The sequence below is a fragment of the Hemicordylus capensis genome, chromosome 1 (assembly GCF_027244095.1).
Source record: "Hemicordylus capensis ecotype Gifberg chromosome 1, rHemCap1.1.pri, whole genome shotgun sequence".
In the NCBI taxonomy this organism is placed as follows: domain Eukaryota; kingdom Metazoa; phylum Chordata; class Lepidosauria; order Squamata; family Cordylidae; genus Hemicordylus; species Hemicordylus capensis.
The window spans coordinates 388,196,499-388,218,035 of NC_069657.1; the positions used below are offsets into that span (position 1 = coordinate 388,196,499).

The 21,537-nt window shown below is 42.8% G+C and overlaps 1 protein-coding gene across 9 annotated transcripts in view; it reads right to left on the reverse strand.

Moving 5' to 3' along the window:
• SMYD3 (SET and MYND domain containing 3) overlaps positions 1 to 21,537 on the reverse strand; it is a 582,729-nt gene that overhangs the window by 5,361 nt on the left and 555,831 nt on the right. For all 9 annotated transcript variants that reach the window (XM_053302247.1, XM_053302329.1, XM_053302319.1 and 6 more), the window contains one exon: positions 3,083 to 3,191. In XM_053302247.1, the coding sequence (XP_053158222.1) occupies positions 3,083 to 3,191 (109 nt within the window). The remainder of the gene's footprint in view (positions 1 to 3,082; positions 3,192 to 21,537) is intronic.

Sequence of the window (21,537 nt, forward strand, 5' to 3'; positions counted from 1 at the left end):
AGTTGTTTTGGAATTGCACCTAGGGCACCAGTTACCACCGGGATTATTTTGGTCTGCTTCTGCCACAGCCTTTCAATTTCAATTTGTAGATCTTTGTATTTTGTTATTTTTTTGTTTCTTTTTCTTCTATTCTGATACCCCCTGGTATTGCTGTCGATTATTTTAACTTGTTTTTCTTTCTTCTCGACTACAGTTATATCTGGTGTATTGTGTGTGTATTGTATTAATTATTATTATTATTATTAATAATAATAATAAATTTATACCCCACCCCTCCAGTACATGGGGCAGCTCACAACAGTTATAAAACAGTTACAATATAAAATCAGACTAATAAAATTAAACAAATTAAACAAGTTAAAAATCCAAGCTAAAACCACAATCAAAATTAGCTTTTAAAATTCCAAATTAAAATCTTAAAGCTAAAAACTAAGAATTATACAAACTAAAAACTAGAGAACCTACTAGATATACACAACAGGTGAAGCATTAAAAAGCCTATTTAAAAAGATGTGTTTTTAGTTGTTTCTTAAAAACACTGAGAGAGGGAGCAGGGTGAAGCTCTTCAGGGAGGGCGTTCCAAAGCCGAGGGGCCACAACAGAAAAGGCCGTCTCTAGTCCCCGCCAATCGGATCTCTGTTAGTGGCAGGGCCTTGAGCAGGGCCTGAGATGACACGCGGAGGACCATGGCAGGTTCATATGGGCGAATGATTCCCAGTGGTGGCTCAGACCCAACCAACCAATTGTGAGATCATTGTGGTGGCACCTGGTAGGATCTGGGTATGATGGTCAGATTTGGGCCCATTCCACTAGTGTCCACTTTTAGACAAAATTGGAGCGAAACGGAGACTAACTTTTCTAAGCTGTTTTTATATTACTGGAAATCCTGTAAGAATGAAGTTCACTGTTAGAATTGACTATAGATAATAATAAAGTCTGTTTACTCATAAAGACATGATAGAAACCTATGGAAACATTTCTAATGTTCAAATCCACATCCAGCGTAACCCAGGGCTAGAATAAATTTCAACCACAAGTGCAGTCTATACACTATAGTGAGATTGGGAATACTGACTGAAAAAAGGAGGGAAAGGGTAACACATCAAATAAAGCTATGGCAACCAGCAAGCCCCTTGCCGTGTAATAAATTAAATGCCCAATTATGAACTGAAACATGCAATGAAATAAAGACTCCTAGTATACAGTATATGCAAAAGCTCAAGCACATAAGCATCTAAAAATCAGCCTTCATTTCAAATATTGAAAAACATCATGCCATGATATATGTAAACATGATTTCATAGTGCAAACATCAAAAAAGATATAATGGTGTAATTATGAGAGGCCACATGAAAAGCCCAACAGCAATTTGAATTCCAACAATTCTTGAGCACAAATATTGCACGAAATCAACTAGATTCAGCCTCATATGATCTAAGTCCTTAGTTCATGTTGAAACTTAAGATACAACACTTACAAGTTTATAAGAACCCAGCAGGTGATGTGCATAAGGCAGCTGTCACAATGGTATACTGTTCCCGGGTATCTATCATATATGTGTACTGACAAATATGAGGCCTGAGCCTTGCACTTCATCATAAATGCATGAGCAACTTTGAATAAGGCTGCACACTGAAATGGGCTTCAAACTGGCAGGCCATTGAATGTGTGTGACACAGCTCAGCATCCATGTGGAAGTGGGACATGTGCACAAGGCACGCTAGGTGGGTGACTCACAAAAGAGAATAGAGTTACCAAAGTAAACCCGTCACATATTTCAGAAGAGCTGTCCATATTCTTACTTGGGCCATCTTTTAAAGCTCCGGGTTGAGCAGGTAACTGTAAATCAATATGGTGTTGGAATTATATTGTGAGGATTAGAGGACTTAATTGATTATGTTTTACCACCCACATCCTGGAAGGAGGTTGATTAGAATTTAAAACAAATAAATAAAATGAGCATAAGCCAAGCATAATGTAACAAAGCATATAACCACCCAGAGACGGAAGCTTGGGGGTGGTCTTGGGGGTGATAATTTGATTATTAATCTTCTTCCTCTTCTTCATAAAGCTTGTGACTAATAAGTTGAACACCCGCCCCCTTCAGTAATAACAAACACTTATGACATATTTGCACCCTGTATTTTCTTGCAAATCATACTAAAAAACAACAACTTTGATAAGCTCCTTTAATACCATAAACTCCCCTTTCTACTGTTCTTAAAATCCACTTTATGTTTGATGCAATTATAATTACGCTTGCAAAACTGACAAGTCATGATGCAGCCCAGACCTACTCACTGCTGTCCTCCATTCACAATGGTTTTTACCACACTTTCTGAATTTAAAATCTGCCAGAATTCTCTGTGTCTGATGCCACAAAACAAATCTTTAAAATGGAAGGTTGTTGTTTTCCAGGCTGCTTTCCTTACTAACTGGAAATCAAATTTTATTCTAAGGTCAGTGCTTGACCACAAAATTTATGAAAAAACCAAATTGCAGATACCAATCCTTGTTGATATCAGCCCACCCCTTCAGTATCTTTATTTTTCAAATTTTATGTGAAGATCCTGATGCAAAGTTTGACATTTCAGCACAGTTTCACATCCTTACTAGAAGGACATGTCTTGCCTATGACCAAGCATATGAATAGGTTGTCTTTACTCCTTATCTTTCTTCCCCATTTAACTAGTATGCAGAAAGGAGGAAGAGAAACAGAACAGGGCACTGAAACAGTCTCTCATTCCTAATAGCTATTTGCCATTCAAAGTTAGGCGGTGATTAATGATTCCCCCCCCCCCCACCAGCTACTGAACAGTAATTACCAACAACTGATATTAGAGGAAGTCAGCCTTGGAAATGTAAGCAGCAATGACCCATCCACTCCTTCTGTAGCTATTGCCTAAGGAGCTGGTGTAGTTAAAAAACGGAGGGACTTGAAGATGGCATTTAAAAAGGGGAGGTGAGCTAAGAGGGTGTGGAAAATTCTTGGAAAGATTACAGCTGTTAAACAGAAGAGGATAGGAAGTAAGGCGAGGGAAAATTGTGTGTGAGCACACACACACAGACAGGAAAAACTGACCTGCTTCAAAGTTTCCAGGGCCTGTGGAAACATGTCTTGGCTGTACTGCAGTTTAGCCACTCTCATCATCTGGACAGCCTTCAAAGGATGGAAGCCAGAATAATAAAACCTGAAAACACAGAGGGGAGAAAAATCATTGCATCATTGTTAGCTCTCACCTTCACAGTTCCTGCCTAAGTGGAGAGCTATTAGGGTGGGTCTGCAAAGCCACAGTGAATTTTAATAAGGTATTCAGAGAAAATTAGCTGCATGTGAAGGAGTGTGAAACACTGAGGGGAATTAACAAATTATTATTTTCTGCCCCTGCAGAATGGCTTTTCCATTATCTTGTTAGAAAGTGACACGGGTGGGCTTAATTTGCACCCTCAGTGAGACAATACAATAGCTCCGACTGCATTTAGTGTTAAACAAAGCTTCTTCCAGGCTCAAAGCACGAGGCAGAATTCATTTTCAGAAGATATTTTCAAGGGTACAGTCCAAGTTTTCATTCTTTCACACAGAATGGCAGGGATGTCAGGGCATGATTGCAGACAGAGAATACACTGATAGAACAGATTGGGGGATTTGATTCTGAGGGCCACTTTGGGCTTACATCTTCCCAGCCATGTTTCAAAAACACAAAATCCATCCACAAAATGACAGAAGACAGAGGTTTGGAATTAGAATCATTAACTTGTTCTTTCCAGACTGCTTTGAATACTCTGGCAGAAAAGCAATATAAACGTAAGCGTGCACACTGTTCTGGGCTCCTTGGAGGAAGAGTATGATATAAATGTCAAAATAAATAAATAAGCGTATAAAGGCCTCCCCCGCCCCCGGTATAAAATATCAGACTAGGGTTGCTGCATGTCCAGGATTGGCCAGGGCAGATGTGCAATCCAGTCATTATATTTATTGCACATATTTGGTTGTGTTTCTTGAGATGAAATTTCCTTAATTATCTGTGGGGGTAGAATTCAACTGGGATGATGGCACTGCGGGGAAAGATTAAGTCTCCTCCACTAGTACCATATTCAGGGTCCACTTCGCCCCCACGGCTGCATTTCCCATTTTTTTAAAATGGCAGGATTTCAAATCTTCTACGGTAGTTATGCCTTCACTAAGCTGGTAAAACTTTTGTTTTACAACACACATTCAGTGCATGTGTATGGTAGAGTGGTCATTTGAATGGACTCGCCTTCTACTTTATCAAAACAGCAGGACCAGCTGACTGAGCAAGAAGGCATCAGAAATAATAATGGCTGTTGTGAGGAAAGTGGGGGATAGGAGAAAAGCAATATAGCATGGGCTCTCTCACCAACCATACAGATTGGCCCTTTGCCCAGTTTGCCAGGTCACCAATTTCAGTGGGTTGTTACTACTACTGAAGCAGTAAATTCACCCTGCAGAACCTCCTGTAGCCCTCAACAGTTCTATTGAGACCACTTTAATAATTGCATCCACTTCCTAAGATAATCAAAGTCTGTGAAGATTTAGGATTATGGTATATGATACTAGAGGAAGCAGAAAGCAATTAAGCAATGCCAGGCAGACAACCAAAACCACTCACAGCCATAAACTAAAGAAGAAATTTAAGAGGTGAAGGTAGAGGAAGCAAGCATGAAACTGAGAACATTGGCTACATAAATATTTACAAAGCTGCTTTATTGGGTTGATTTATGCACTGGTCTTATGCATGTATTTAGTGGCTTTTCACAAGCTTTAAAGCTGACATGTAAAATAGCAGTTTATTGTTATTTTCTATAATAAATCTCTTAAATTATTGGAACATCTTCGGTGTAGGCACATGTGTGGACAACCTTCTTGTGAGAATTTATACAAAATGCAAAGAGAGATCTGAATGGAGAGATTTGAATGGCAGAATGATACAGCTTAGTTCAATGAATCTTTGTAGCTCTATTATCAAACACCAGACAATGTAGCATCACCTCAATTTTGATAACATCTTCTATATATTTAATTCTCTAAGATGTACCCATGGCTAATCCCATGGGTGGCAGCTCTTGCAAGAGTCTGGAAAGCTGCCGGATAGCCACGGGATGGGTGGGGAAATAAAATGGCGGCAGCAGATAACAGTGACGGCAACAACACAGCAAAGGCGGGCGGGTGACAGCTGGGGAGGAAGGCAATGGAGGAAGGAAATGGTGGGCGGGATTCAATCATTGCATCCACTCTCATTTCCTACCGGAGAATCTATTCTCAGAACACCTCAGAAACAACAAAACCCAGTGCCCCATGGGCTTGTGGTGGTTGGCACCCTATGTGCACTACACCACCACTCGCTCTGGGCCACCCTGGTGCCCCCCAAGTGGAGTTATGGGGCTGCTGAAATCCCCATTATTCCCTATAGAAAAAAGCTTAAAGATGCACAAACTTCAGAAATTCTATAAAAAAACCACCCCTTTCACCAATTTATTTGAAATCTAGATGGTAGCAGGCACCAATTGAGGCACTACCACCTGACCCACTCTTCTGCCCCCCAAACCCCTTTTCTGCCCCCAAGACATGCCATCTTCAAAAATTCTTTTAAAATCACCCCTTTGCCCAATTCCTTTGAAATCTGGGTGGTAGCTTCCTTGCACCCATTGGGCACTACCACCCACCACAACCCACTCTGGGCCACTCTGGTGCCACCCCCTGAGGAGCTATAAATAAGCCTGCTGACATCCCCATTATTCCCTATGAGAAACTTCAAAAATCATTTAAAAATCACCCTTTTGCCCAATTTCTTTGAAATCTGAGTGGCAGCTTTTTTGCACCCATTGGGCACTACCACCCACCACACTCATTCTGGGTCACCCTGGTGCTCCCCACGTGGAGCTATAAGGCTGCTGAAATCCCCATTATTCCCTATGGGTAAAAGCTTAAAGACGTGCCAACTTCAAAATTTCTTTAAAAATCACCCCTTGGCCCAATGTATTTGAAATGTGTGTGGTAGCTTCCACCTATTGGGCACTACCATCCACCCCGCTCTTTTGCCCCCAGGACCCCTTTTATGCCCCAAATTGATTCAGATTTGGAAAATTCCAGTACAAATAGAATCTAGGGTGATGGGGGGGCACACAGATTCAGACCAAAAACAAATTGGGGGTGATTTGATTTGGGCAGAAATTGAAATGAAAAAATTGATTCATGCACATCCCTAATATGAAGGGCTAGAATTAATGTAATTATATAATTATAATTATATTAATTACAATTTGTTCATTATCAGTTTTGTTTATGAGAAACTATATTACATATATGCCTTGATAGTCTCCAGTGGCAATCAATATTACTAGCTCATTCCTTGCTTTCAGAACTTATTGTTCATCTACTTTGTTCTAAACGTGTCTGTCATTTATTTCCTTGAGCAACCCATGTGTTTTCATGCTACGGAGTGTAAAAAAGCAGAGGACTGCTGCAGTCTAGATATGCAATACATGTTTTTAAAATCCCACATCTCAGAAAACTCTTCTGAAAACCTTCTCTTTCTTTCCTTTCCAAGCAAAGTAATTAGAGCTTTTTCATCCTCTCATGAGTTTAGATTAAAAGCTTAGTACAGAGCAAAGAAAATGACTATGGTTTCCGATTCCTCACAATTTAAAATAGGTTAATTGATGTGCGCTGTTCTCTGTAAATCCATTTGCAAAGGAACATTTCTGCCTCCACCTTCAGCCTGGTGGAATTTCACACACACAATTTGCAAAGCCTTGAAATGACTGTCATTGATAGAAGGAAATTCTTGCTAGATGACTCCAGAGGCTGTGAAGGTTTTAATACAGTTCTTAATATCCTTCACAAAAAGTTAAGAATGCACAAAAGAAAAGGCATATGGCAGAAGAGTTTTTTTCCTTTCCATTACATCCAATGATACCAGACTTCAAGAAGAATAGCAAGTAGACAGACTATAATGATGCCATCATCAATTTGGTCAGAAAGAGAGAGATACTGCTCCAGTTAATGAGATTATTCTTTGAAAATGATGTGGCAATTTTGTTCCTACTGTCACTTCATGTTCCACCCTACAATATCATTCTTTCTTCATTTAATCAGAGCATACATCAATTCATAGAATTTCCTTGTGCTCTCTGTTTCAAATACACCTCCATTCACAAATATATCATTTTATCTGTCAGTTTTTTAAAAAATGCCTGAATCTTCTAAAAACCCAGGGAAGGGAAGAGAGTTCTGTTGGGTAGGGCCCTGGATGTTTGTTTCTGCTCCAACCCCTTCAAGTGACTACTACAAAAGAACAGGCTGCACTGGGGAGCAAACCTCTTGGCATGAGCTGAAGGGCAAGAGCACAAGTGTTTTCGTCCTTTCAGCTCTCAGCCTTGAGGTGAGCAGACTAGGGCCTTGGAAGCAGAAAGAATAAATGGAACATCCCTTGCTTTCAATCTAGAGCTAGCAAATAAAACACAGAGCTCTTGTGCATGACTAAGGGAGTTGTGAAAAAGAAGTGATGAATCTGACCAAACATGGGCTAGAGCCCATTTTAGGGACAACTCTGTGGCAGTGTCAGCAAAGACATTTTTTCTCTGCCCCTCGTTGCATCTGCTCCATTGCAGACCAGCAGAACAGTTTCATGTAGCAAAGGCATTGCTCCACACATCCCCCCAGTTAATGGAGCAGGAACAATCTACAGCACATTGTAATCAGTTTGCATGTCACTTTGCAGATCAAGTCACTCCCATTTGTGCTGATTTGGACTCCAGGGTTTTGGCAGTTCTGGCAGACGTTTCTTGGGTACCATCAGGTCCTATTGTGTTGGATTCTTTTCAGTTAGTGCAGCCTGAGGATGTGGACAAGATTCTGGACAGTGTGCAGGCAACATCATGCACTCTTGACCCTTGCCCTTCATGGCTAATAAAATCTGCCAGGGAGGGTACAGGCAGGTGGTTGGAGACTATAATCAATGTTTCGTTAAGGGAGGTCAAGATACCACCATGCCTCAAGGAGGGAATGGTAAGACTATTATTTAAAAAGCCCTCCCTTGATCCCTCCAACCTGGACAACTATAGACCTGTTTCTAACCTTCCCTTTTTGGGCAAGGTAAAATTATGTGGTGGCATCCCAGCTGCAGAGGGTCTTGGATGACACAGATGATCTAGACCCCTTTCAATCTGGCTTCCATCCTGGATATGGGACTGAAACTTCCCTGGTCGCTCTAGTGAATGAACTACACCAGGACCTTGATATGAGGAATGTGTCCCTGTTTATTCTGCTGGACCTCTCAGTGGTGTTCGATACCATGGTATCCTTCTGGACTGCCTCTCAAATATAGGGTTTGGGGGTACTGCTCTGGACTGGCTTCAGTCCTTTCTCAGGGGGAGGATCCAGAAGGTGGTGCTGTGGGACTACTGCTTGGCTCCTTGGCCACTGGCTTGTGGGCTCCTGCAGGGTTTGGTTTTGTCTCCTATGTTATTTAACTTCTAATGAAACCGCTGGGAGTGGTCATCCAGGGGCTTGGACTGAGTTGTCAGCAATGCAGATGACACTCAACTCTATCTCACCTTATCACCTCATCCTAGAGAGGCAGTAGATGTCCTAGGTAGGGGGTTGGAGGCAGTGATGGGCTGGATGAGGGCTAATAAACTGAGATTGAATCTCTGCAAGATGGAGATGCTGTTGGTTAGTAGAAGAGCCAATTGAGATGAGGAAATCCTACTGGTTCTGGTTGGAGTTGCACTCCCCTTAAAAGAGGAGTTATGCAGCTTGGGGGTATTGCTGAACCCAGCTCTGCTTTTGAAAGCTCAGGTGGACATAGTGGCCAGGGTGTTTTTGCACATCTTTGGCTAGTGTGCCAGTTGCATCTCTTTCTTGAGAAGGCAGATTTGGCCACAGTTACTCATGCCTTAGTCACATCACACTCTATGTTGTGGCTGCCCTTGAAACTGCAGCTAGTGCAAAGTGCTAGCTAGGATTTTATCCAGAGCAGCCCACTAGGATCATATTACATCAATTTTGAAAGAGCTACATTGGCTGCCAATTTCTTTCCAGGTCCAATTCATGATGCTGGTTTTGGACTTTAAAGCCCTTAATGGTTTGGGGGGTCTGGATATCTGACAGACCACCTACACCAAAGGGTTTCTACCTGCTCGATAAGATCATTGGAGGAGGTTCTGTTCCATAGAGAATAGGAAAACTCACCGTGGCCAGCTCACCACGGAACAACTCAACACAGCCAACTCACCGCAGGGACAACTCAATGTGCCGTGAGTTGGCCGTGGTCAGCTGTCACATTCTCCAAGCCAGATGGGCAGCCAGGCAGGTGCTGGAAGAAGAGAGCTAGGTGCAGCCCAGATCTTCCCACCAGCAGCCGAGGAGAAGCAGAGCGGCTAGTTGTCCCATTCCCGAAGCTAGATGGGCAGACAGATAGGTGCTACAAGAAGTGAACTAGGTGCAGCCCAGAGCTTCCTGCCAGCCGCTGAGGGCAAGCAGAATGGCAACTGGCATCAAGGCGCTGGGCATGGGGGTCCTGCTGTGGCTGCCCCTCGCTGTGCCTGTCAATCATTCAGCAGCGGCCATCAATTAAAAGGTAGACAGGGCTTCTTTAAGGGGGGAAAAGATTGCTGGCAGTGGGGGAGGTGGAGGAAAAGGTGTGGGGGAAGAGGTTTTGAGGGGGGAAGTGGCTAGGGAGTGCCCCCCTCCACAAGTGCTTTAGTCACCCCTCCTGCCAGAAAGATGCCAGCAGGGTCCCAACTGAGGTTGCTCTTCGAGCTCCCCTCTGCATCTCCCCCACCCTCGGGGTGTAGGTTTTATTAAAGGGAGGAGGATAGACATGGCAAAAGGGGGGTTGGCAATTACACGGAGAGGAGAGGAAGAGGGTCCAGGTTGCAGAGCTGGGCGGTGGGGCTTTGATCCCCCACATCAAACTGGATTTAGCAGCATTTGAATCCTTCAGCCACGCACAGTGGCCAACCCCTGTGGCCCTGGACTGTTAAGACCCTCTATGCTGACAGGGGATTGCGTGAAGGATGGGGGGAGATGGGGGGAGCCGTGCAGAGTACACGAGGTGGGGGGGATCGAAAGGGACATTGGACAAATTCTCCCTCCCTTGTTTCATGGCTGAAGTTTGTATCCTATGAATGCTCAAGAGTGGGACTCCGAAAGGTTCCTGCCCCGCAATCTCCAGCTTCCCTCCAACTTTCCCCTCCCTTTCCTCAGCTCCATTCCTCAGGCTGTTTCTAAAAGCATCGTGGCTTTAAGTGCTCTTAATGGACACATTAATTAAACTGTAATTAATCATACTTTCCGGCCCCAAATTTGAGCAATTACACTAATCAAACAGACGTTAATAACGGCCCAGGTTTTCACCCTTGGGCTAGTACTGTGGTTAAAGGGGCTCCCGTTCGCCTGGAAACAGCTTTCTCCTCTCACCCTAGCATATGTGTTCCATATCAGAGTGAGTATTGTTATGAAAATTCTATCGCCTACTTGAGAGTTGATGTATCATTAATCCTATTTTGTCCTTGAAAATGGATTCGGGGGCATAAATCTCTTCTTGGGAACATGAGGGGGGTGGGCGCAGATTGGATCAGTCTGTTTCTTGAAAGAACAACCACATTCATTATGATTGGGAAAGGAGGTGGTGGTGGGGCAATAATTTGATCATCACTGCAGGTGAAGTCGGTAATTTGAGAGAGTTTCACTCACTCCAGTTGCAGTTTAGGCTTTTCTTTCCCAGAGAAAGGTTATAAAGAGCAATTGGTGGTCCAAGGGGGGAGGGCTCCCTGCAAGAGTAGCAGCTCTCTCCATGGCTGAGCACATTCCTGGATCATACACTGGACATCATTAAAATTAGGCTCCAACCCTAAGGGTGATTATTTGAAAGTTAACTCCATCAAAATGCACAGGGCTTAGCAGGAAATACATTTAGGAGAGAAGGGACCGCATGAGGCATACTGCTCGGCTCGTTGAATTGTCCCTGCAGTGAGTTGTCCATGTTGAGTTGTCCAGCAGTGAGCTGGCCGCGTTGAGTTGGCCGCGCTGAGTTGTCCTAGACCCTGTTCTGTGTGCCAACATTGAGGGAGGCTTGTCTGTTGTGCACACGGGACACAGACTTCTCAGTTATTGTCCCCAGACTTTGGAATACTCTCCTGGTGGACATCTGTTCTTCAGTCTCCATCACAGTTTGTAGAAAGCAATGAAATATTGGTTTTACACTCAGGAGCTTTCCAGATAGCAGGGTTCACTGTGGCTTTTCTGTGAGGCTTTACTGCGAGTTGAAAGTTCCCCCCCAAAACCAAGGAAAAAATGGATTTTTTTACCCCAGATATAAATCGGGTTACACTCTAACACGCGATGAAAAACCTGAATTGTGTGTTAAGTGCTGCCTGATAGCCTGCAGGGACTTCAGGCTAAATTTGGCCGATATGTGAACACACATCTCCATTCCAGAGGAGATGCTACCTAAAAGCCGGGTGTGAAAAACTCCCAGACTTTTATATGAGTGTTGTTTTTGTTGCTGCTGCTGCTCTGTATTTTACGGTCTCATTGTGTATGTTTTTTAAACTTTTAATTAGATTTGTATTTTTATATTCTAATTTAATATTTTAATTGGGTAACTGTTTTATGGTTTTATATTGCTTTAAATGTTTTGTAAACCTTCTTGAGATTGTTTTAATGAAAGGCAGTATAAAAATCTAACAATAAACAAAGAAAATGAAAAGTAAAATACACCAAGTGATGCACAAAATAAGTGAAGATGAAACACACATATTGCTAGTGCTTGAACTACGAGAGGTTCAGAGGGTCCCATCCCACAGTCTTTTGTGATGGACCCCTTGGCTACTCTTTTCAAAAGGCTACAGAGGGGCATGATTTGGATCAACATGGTGTGGATCAGGGAGCACAACTTGTGGATTTCATTAGGACACTCTCGCCTCCCCTCAAAATTCAAGCACCACCTAGCTCCTCTTTACACAATCACAAATCCAGTTATCTTATATGTGTAGTAAGGAAAGTGGGTCCCTCTTACTCTGTCCACTTCAAGTACAATGTAAAGTGAGGTGGACTATCTGTGAGTAGGAGCAGGCAAAAAGAAGGGGAGCCCCGGGAGAACTGGAAATCAGTTCAGCATTCTTAAATACAGCCCCGCATCTTTTCTGGTACCTATGAAAAAGACAACTCTGTTGAAGAACTGCATTTGCCCACACACTTTTCTACTGCAAGCATATTTTAAGGACTTCACTTCTCCCTTTTTTAAGTCGACCTAGTTTTCATGGTCCCTCCATCACTTCTTTTGAATCAGAAAATAGATCCGCACATGATTTTGAATCAAGTTTTAAATATTTCAAAAGTGTCTAAACCAATTTAAACTTTTGGATGTACATGCTTAAATGTGTGTGCCAAGCCAAATGCTACTCCCGGTTGCATCACCACCATAAGCCACTCTAAACCAGCACTGTTAGCATATACTAGTATAAGTGTTTTGCATTAGGATAAAAGTTACAGAGATTAACAAGTATGGAGAACATTTGTCCACAAAAGTTAAAACTGTTATACAGCATAGTCTTATCTTTCTGGTTCCATAGGTTTAGGGCCAGGTTCAGCATAACAACAGATATTAACAGGGCAGATGTAAACAAAGATGACAGAATTACTCTGGTGTCTTACATGGAGGCTAAATATTTTGAGCCACCAAATCCAGATTTAAGTATGCAGATTTAAAATGGGGTCAGATCAAGGAGGGAAGGCAGACTAAAAGAAGATAAAGAGGTAAAAAGGAAGATGTATGCAACCAACAACGTAATTTTGTGACAACAGCCTTGGCGTTCATTATCTTCTCTGACAGCAAATCAATGACTGGCTACAGCTACAGGACACCCATATTCAGTGCTAAATGTGCTACATTCCGTCAAACTGCAATTACAAGCCCAGCATTAGGCGTAGACAGGGCAGCTGTTGCAATGCAGACAGGGCAAACCGTTCTGAGAGTGGCTTGTTAAGAGTAATATTGCCATAAAACTCAGCAGTTAGTGTCTTCCTTTATTTCCTAAATGGGTGACAGTCACATTGAAATCCAAGATACCATAATGTGAAGCACACAGTGCCTGACACTGAACACAAATGAGGCAGCAAGGATAATCTCATCTGCTGTGCAAAGCAAGAACATGTAGGAGCAACAGCAAAGATCCTTCAACCAAGACCAAGTTTTATGGGATTCAGGTTTTGCAGGATGTAGGTTTAATAATGGTTTATTAATGGTTTGGATGACATAAAAGCACTTCAAAATTCTGACCTGCAAAAATGGTTGCATTCAATTTTTAACACTCAATAAGACAGCTTAAAAAGATCATTTAAAGTACTGAGTTTGAATTCTTGAGGAACATAGCTAGATAAGGAAGCCAAATATCACTCTGACAATTAACTCAGGAATTCTTCCTATCTCTACATCATGAATGGCTATTGGGATTGTAGTTAAAAACACAATTCCCATATGCAGAGCAAATAATTTCTTTTCTGGTAGAATTCTTTATTGTTTGATCATTATGATAATCAGCAGTTTATTCTTTAATGTCACTTTGATTTCCATTCAGGAGTCTCACAAATACTAAAAATAGTCTATTTTTCTTCTTGAGCTAGTCCTTATGAACTAGATATAATAAATCTGGCTACATTCTTGGTGTCTGTTATAGATGTGCAATTAGATTTGACTGGAATCTATTTGAGCTCAAATTGGGGTGATTTGTGCTAGAATAGAATTACCCCTAAGCTTCAATGTTCATTTCAGGACCAATTTGTCCGGGGGCAGCTCAGGAGAACATAGCAGCCATGATAACTATGGGCCTATCCCAAATGGTCTCCGGACCGACGCACACTGCAGGTCACACGCTTGATTTGGTCTTTTACTCTGATCAGGGTGGTGTTCAGTGGGTGGGGACTCCTATGATTTCCCCATTGTCATGGACGGACTACCATCTGGTTAAGGTTAGGCTTACAACCACTTTCCATCTCAGCAGGGGCGAGGGGCCTATTAGAATGGTCCGCTCAAATTGGTTATTGGATCCAATAGGATTCAGAAAGAGACTGCAGCAGCACTGAGAGGAGAATAGATACAAATGGTGGTGGTGGTCTGTGTCTGACTGACTGCCTGGTAGAGTGAGTGGAGAGAGAGAGAGAGAGAGACAGAGAGTGCCTGTTGAGCTTAGCTGACTCTCTTTTTTATCCCTTTCATTTGCAGTGTGCCAACAACTGCTTTTATTTTCTGCTAATTTTTTAACAGCAGCCCCACCTACCTGAAACTTGTTCCCTCAAGATGTTTCGACCCAGTGGAACTCCACTTTTCTCTTGCTCTGGTGCCTGCAAGAGCAAGAGGTGGCCATTCACGCCCTGGAAAGGAGACATGCCTTGGAAGTGTGTGACCTATCCAACCAGGAATGGCCACTGGGGAAGTAATCGCCTTAGTAGGTTGGCTGAGGACTGGAATGGTGGATTGGCTAGGCATACCCTTGGATGTATCAGCAGCAAATGTTTTGTCCTGCCTATTTGACCCAAAGATGAAGGGCAAAGCGGTCACCCTTGACCAGCTGCCCAGGTGGAGGGACCTCCTGGTTCAAAAGGCTAGGCAAGCAGAGGAGAGGACGCTGGGGCACAACCAGGAGTGTGGTGCTGGTCTGCCTACTATTAGTGCATAGTCCACCTCTAGCAGCACCATAACCGCTACATCCTGATGCAGCCTGCCTGCCTCAAATATAACTATTATCATATAAATAAGTAGCAAATTAGAGAACTGCAAAGGTCTTTCCTCTACGTCATTAAAAACAAGATTTCCCTTAAAATCTTGCAATTAGTGACTGATTTAAATATTATTTACCTCATATGAGTGCTTTGCTATGGAAGCATTCTGTGCAATAGGTGGATTTATACATCCCTTGCCTTGGTGTTAGTCTAAGGTATGGAATGGAATGTTTCCACACCAACATAAGCTATTGGGGGGAATGTGCAGCACTTGCACAACCATAGAGATGTCAGACATTGATGGGACACACAGAAGGGCCTCCTTCATTGGTCTTATCAGGTAGGCTTATATAGGAATGGGGTGGATTGGGTAATTTCAAGTATCCTGGCTCCAAGGGCTTTAAAGATTAAAACCAGCACTTTCAATCATCTGTGGAAGCTTACTGGTAACCAACAGTGATGCTGTAACAGCAGGGTTGCATGGTCCTGAAAGTCAGCATTCATCAGCAATTAGGCTGATGTATTCTGGACAGAGCTGGAGTGGGCCTAGGGATGAGATTTTAAAATGGGCCCCTCGCTGCTGATTAATAAAGGAGACTTTCAAACATGCAGTGTGATCCTATGTATGTTTTCTCAGAAATCCTAACAAATCCAGTAAGTTTGCTTCCAGATAAGTGTGTGGAGAACTGCAGCCCCAGGCAGCAAATCTAACCACATTTAGCTGGAAGTACATGTCACTGAAACCTAAAGGATTTTGTAATTTTCTGCCATGGAACAAGCCACTCATAAGACTTTTTTTTGATGGTTTTTAAATTAAAAAAAAATTTTAAATCAACAATTTGTCCAGTCCAATTCAATTTAAATATATATATTCCTCCCAACCTGCCCTACATCTCTGCTCAGTACCAAAGCCCTATGCCAAGTCATTCCAGGTGATCTAAAGGATGGGGCAGAAAGGGGGTGTTTTTTGTTTTTGTTTTTTAAATGAAGGCAAAAGGCAGATTCTTCCACATGGGGGTGGAATGATGGTCTAAGGGGGAGCTTCAGTTCCAAACATTTTTGTAATTTTCTGCCATGAAAAAAGTCACTTGTAGGACTTTTTTTGATGGTTTAAAAAAAATTAATATATATATTTTTTAAAAACAGCAAATTCCTCAATCTTTTTCAGATTAAAAATTCAGTCTTATCAATCTGCCCTACACGCCCCCCCCTTAAAACCCTATGGCAATTCAATCCCTAAATATCCAAGGTGGGGAAAAATAATCACAAAAAGGAAATCACATCATATCTCCATTACTAAGCCTGAGGAGTCAAAGGCTGGGCAGAGCTGTGGTAGGCAAGGAGAACCAGCACTGGCCACCCTACCTCTTTCCTTCCTTCCTTCCTTCCTTCCTTCCTTCCTTCCTTCCTTGCTGCCTGTCTGCCTGCCAGCTGGCACTAAAGTTCAAGCTTCAGGGAGGCCTGCAGGGAGGCCTCTCTGGAAGCCTCCCACCAAACAGCTGAGCGGTGGAGACTTAGCTTGCCTGGCCAGCGAGCAAGAGAGAGGGCGCGTAGGCAAGGGAGACTGACTGAGGCGCCTTGGGGCCTGGGGACAGTTGTCTCCCCTTGTCCAATAGATGCTATGCCACTGATTCTGGACCAGCTGATGCTTCCAAAGCAATCCCCATAGAGAGTTAATTGCAGCAATCCAAATGTGATGCCACCAAGACATATGTCACCATCGCCAGATCCAGCTTACCTAGGAAAAGGCACAGTTGGTGCCCTAACCAGTCTTCCAGCCACAACTGAGACCTCAGCATCCAGGCTTAATGCAGAGTCCAGAAGCACCCCAAAACGACAGCCTCAGCATTCAAGATGAGTGCTAGTCCATCTAGCACCAGCTCAAATCCTAGTCTCTGCTCGGTGGTTATTCTCACAAGAAGCCTCTCTTCTGGATTAGGCCTCAGTTGGTTTGCTCTCATCTAGTCCATTATAGCGACCAGTTCTGGGCTTCAGCAGATTCTTTGGTATATGACAGAAAGGAGAGATAGAGCTTGGTGTCGTCCGCATATTGATGGCACCGAGCTCCAAACTTCTGGATGACCCCTTGGTCACCACTCAAATGGCCTCCATGCATGCACAGAGGGCAGCTGAGCCCTGGGGACAGGGCAGCCTTCCCAGAGAATGTTGGGTGAGCTGCCACCAGCTCACAGAGGCTGCCACCATGCCAGGCACCCCAGGACAGGCGGGCAACAATTTTAAAAGGAATCCGCCCTGGAACTAGAGCTGCCAGTGGAGCTGGAGTCGCCTTTCCCATGCATTGCCTGGGACCTGGGGCAGGGGAGAGTGTTGGAAGAGCGTTCCAGCCCCACTACACTCCTGCCTCCCCCAGCAGTTTCACCTACATGTTTAAAAATATGTGTGGTAGTTAGGGAAGGACGGGGGGTTCATGCTGTGTCTCTTCTCCTGCCCCTCGTCTTGAGCCACGTTTGTTTATTGATAAAGCTGTGGTCTGTTTTCTTTTCACACTTTGCATGCTGTGTGCTTCTGCCTGTCACTGTAGTACAAAGAGAATTTATACCTGCTTGTGTCAAACAAGTGGTTCTATCTAAAATCTAAGAAGGCATATTAAGAATTATTAATTATAACTAAGCCTTAGATATATTGCAGTCTCTTTGGCATGGAAAGTCCATCAGAGTACAACACATTTTGCTGCTTGCAGTTGCTGACAGCTCTGCAATTCATTGTATGGCCTACTGGGGGAGGGGGAAATGTGCTCCTTTTGGTTTTGCACAAAATTAAACAAAATTGAAAAATATTAAATTACCTCTCTTCTGCAAATCAAGTCACAGAAAAGCAGTAAGAGAGCAGAGGTTGTCGATGCAGACATTTTGATGTTCTGCCAAGCCAAAGCTATAATATAATTTGCTTGAAAGGAGAAGTCAGGAAAATTGCTTTTTGTCTGCTGCAGTGCTGTTTTTGCAATATGCTGTTCTATATTCATTACTTTATATGTTTGGCAGGCTGTGCAGCTTGGTTGACTTGTCATTTGTGGGCATCTCTGTGCTTATCCCTTTGACTCCGGATGCGTAACTCAGAAGAGAAAGTGCTATTACATTTAAATTTGTGAACAAGATGAAAAATGTACATTTTGATTCCTGAACAAGTTAACACCGCATGTAGAATAAGGCTTCTTTAGGCACCACCATTCACTCTGCAGTCAGTCAACCATCCACCTTGCCTGTATCCTTTTACACCTTTGGTACAGGGGTATCTATCAATACAGAGTTCTTAACCATGAACAACTGCACGGTATGAGCTTTAGAAGCTGAAGCCTATGGTATCAAATACAGGAGGCTTAATCTGATAAAGAGATCTTGTCTATGAAAACTCAGTTGTGTTTGTCTTTGGGGTGCTGCAGGGTCCTTTTCTTATTTTTGCTGCACCACACTTGCACAGTTACTCTTCCAGATGCCACACAGAGAGATATTGTTCTCCCAAATGTTATATACATTTAGCAAATTGTGAAACATACCCTTTCAGTATCTTGTAAAAGTCTGGCCAACTAACTCAAGAGGTCAAAAACCACATGTTTAAGAGGAAAAGCCATGAAAGCCACCATAGTCCACTAAGCAGATGGTTGCACTTGAAGCTGGGAGACATATCCAATGCCATAACCTGCTGTTATAAGAACATAGCAGCTTCAAGAATCAGAAAGGGCTCAACTACTATATGTTAGAGACCTAGTGCCCTTGAGTAGGGCTGAGAACCTTTTCTAGCCTACAGCAGCCCGAGTGGGTGCTCGATTAGTACTTTAACCTAGGCTGCCCCAAGTAGGATGCTCACCTGCCCCTCAACATAGCACCCTAAGGTCCTTTCTGTATTCTTTGAATGAAATTTGTTTACAAAACTTAATATAATTCTGCACCAACCATACCTAACAGACATAGGAATGAAGTGTTGTTTTACAAGCAGAGAATGCCAAAATAACTCTATTCTAATTACTAGGACTGGATCTGACTTCAGCTGAAGGGGCACATGTCTCTAATTGCTACTGCAATTAAATCCAGATATAGGATCTCCCTACCTGCACGATCTGCTTCAGTGTTCTGTATTCAATCCCCCTAAAGGGTATCTCTTCTGTTTCCCCTTCCTTCTGACTTCACTTAGAAACACATAATGTCACTCTGTTCATTCTAGACCTGGCGGTAGGAATACTCTTTAGAGGGGTTACAAATGCACAGAGCAATACTCCCTCTTCTCCTTCGCCTTCTCCCTTCTCCTTTGAAATGTACCAACTCACTGCTTTTCATGATCTTTATGATCACCCAGATACCTAGATATATTTGTGCTATAAGCATGTTCAGATCTACCAGTTACAATACAGATTACTGCATCTGAAAGTTATAATACTGCATAGAGATACACATATCAAGCAGTATATAAATATGATAGATAGAAAGAAAGATAGATAGATAGACAGACAGACAGAAATAATACTTTCTGTATATAAAAGAAATGCCAGAACATCTGAAATTATATAAATGTAAATAAAAGATGATAATCACCATATATCGTTATCCATAGCATAAAGGGAACTTTAAAAATTGCAGTAATATGTATGATCCCAGTTGAGACTACACATATTACTCCAATCTCCCAATCCTTTCCTTCCTGCCTCTTGCTTACCTTATATATTTTTGTATCTTGTTCCTTGTCCTCCTGCTTATCTGACTGAAAGCAGGATTTTCGATATTCTGCAGACACCCAAAATGGAAACCACAGGGATTTATTTGAATTGTTAGAAGCCTCTGTTCTTCCTCATACATTGATACCACCCAAAGGACAATATATCTGTGGACAATATATCTGTTTTTCAAAATTTTACATTTTTGTTTTGATATTGGCCATAATATTCTTGCTGCTAACCGAAGCTCCTGCACTGTGTAGTGAAAGAGGCTCCAAGAGGCTTAGTAATGAATGTCACAGAAAATATTGAGGCACAGTTGGTGGATCACACACTGATGCATTGCAGCTTCTAAAAACATTAGAAGTAGTTCTGTGGCATTTAAACACTAATTGATGTATTGCAGCAGAAAATTTGTCTAAAAATATTGCTACTCCAAGAAACTGCTTGGGTTGCTTGTGCAGTTAGACCAGACCTAGTTGTCAGTGGATGCAGTTTTCAATTTTTGAACTGCAATGTGAAGACTGAAGTGATCCGCACAACAGAGCTATTTGCATTTGTTGCCAACACAAGTAGCTCAAAGCAGCATCTATGGGACACTTCCCTTTAATCCTCATAGTGACCATATGCTAAGTTGGGATGAGCTACCTTTGCTCAGGACCACCCAGTAAGTGTCACAGTTAAGCAGGGTTTAATGATATGTGGTTTCCTGTGCTAAAACCCTATGCTCTGCCCTCGACCATCATACTGGCTCGCTGTTATGCCTATGCTTGGCACACGGAAACCCTGCAATAATTCAAGCTGGAAAACCATACTTCCAAGGCTATTACAGTCATGTTAAGAGAAAGCTATATCTCCGCTGGATATATGTGTGGCATACCTTGCTCAGTGAGTATTCTGATCAGAAAGATGGTGAACACACTCCAGTCAAGGCTGCCACAAGTAAAAGGCTCAACTGCCTACCTGACAACTCAGTTATACCATTATGATTGTGTGATATAAAATACTCATATTTTCTACACTACCATTAATTAACCTTAAGAAAAGAGACAGCATTGAACTTTACAGCTCCTACATTGAACTGAATGGCACAGGGCTCCTAGCACTACTATAGTCTTGTCCTAGAGACTAAAGATACACTCTGATTGCTCTAATTCTTTATTTTTTATTTTGAGAATGTATCAGTCCTTCCAGTCTCCATGGTGAAGATGCTCTGATTATCTTCTGGTCAACATGGCTGATATGGACCATTGTGGGCAAATGCAGAGTGTGCAGTCATAGAAACATAGAAATCGAGTCAGACCATTGGTCAGTCTAGCTCAGTATTGTCTACACTGACTGGTAGTAGCTTCTCCAAGCTTTCAAGTGGGAGTCAATGGGAAGACTCCCATTGGTCTTGTGGTAGCAAGTATGAATTGTCTCCTTTGCTAAGCAGGGTCTACCCTGGTTTGCATTTGAATGGGAGACTACATGGGTGAGCACTGCAAGATATTCCCCTTAGGCGATGGGACAACTCTGGAAAGAGCACCTGCATGCTTCCATGCTAAGGGTGTGCACAAACTGAGGTCTGAGCACTGGTGCCGAACCAGTGCTTGAACTTTGGTTTGTACACACCCTTATTGCATGCAGAAGGTTCCAAGTTCCCGCCCTGGCATCTCCAAGATAGGGCTGAAAGAGACTCCTGTCTGCAATCTTGGAGAAGCCACTGCCAGTCTGGGTAGACAAAATACTGAGATAGATGGACCAATGGTCAGACTCAGTATATGGCAGTTTCCTATGTTCCTATGAGTCTTTCCCAGTCCTACCTGATGATGCCAGGAATTGGAACCTAGGGCTTTCTGCATGCAAAGCAGATGCTCTACCACTGAGCTACAACCCCATTCCCCAAAGTGGCATACACAGGTCTCCCATCCAGGCATACCACACCAAGAGCTGCTTAGTTTCAGCAAGGTGGCTGTATTATGGGTCCATAGACCATGCTCTGAGACCCAGGGCTGTAAATGTACTGGGGGGAGGGTAGATTTCCTTTTTCCTGATTGGTTGTGTGCTCCTTTGCAAACTAAATTCACATGAGGTTGATTCATTTTAATCCATGTGGGGGGGAAACCCCACAACAATTGTAATG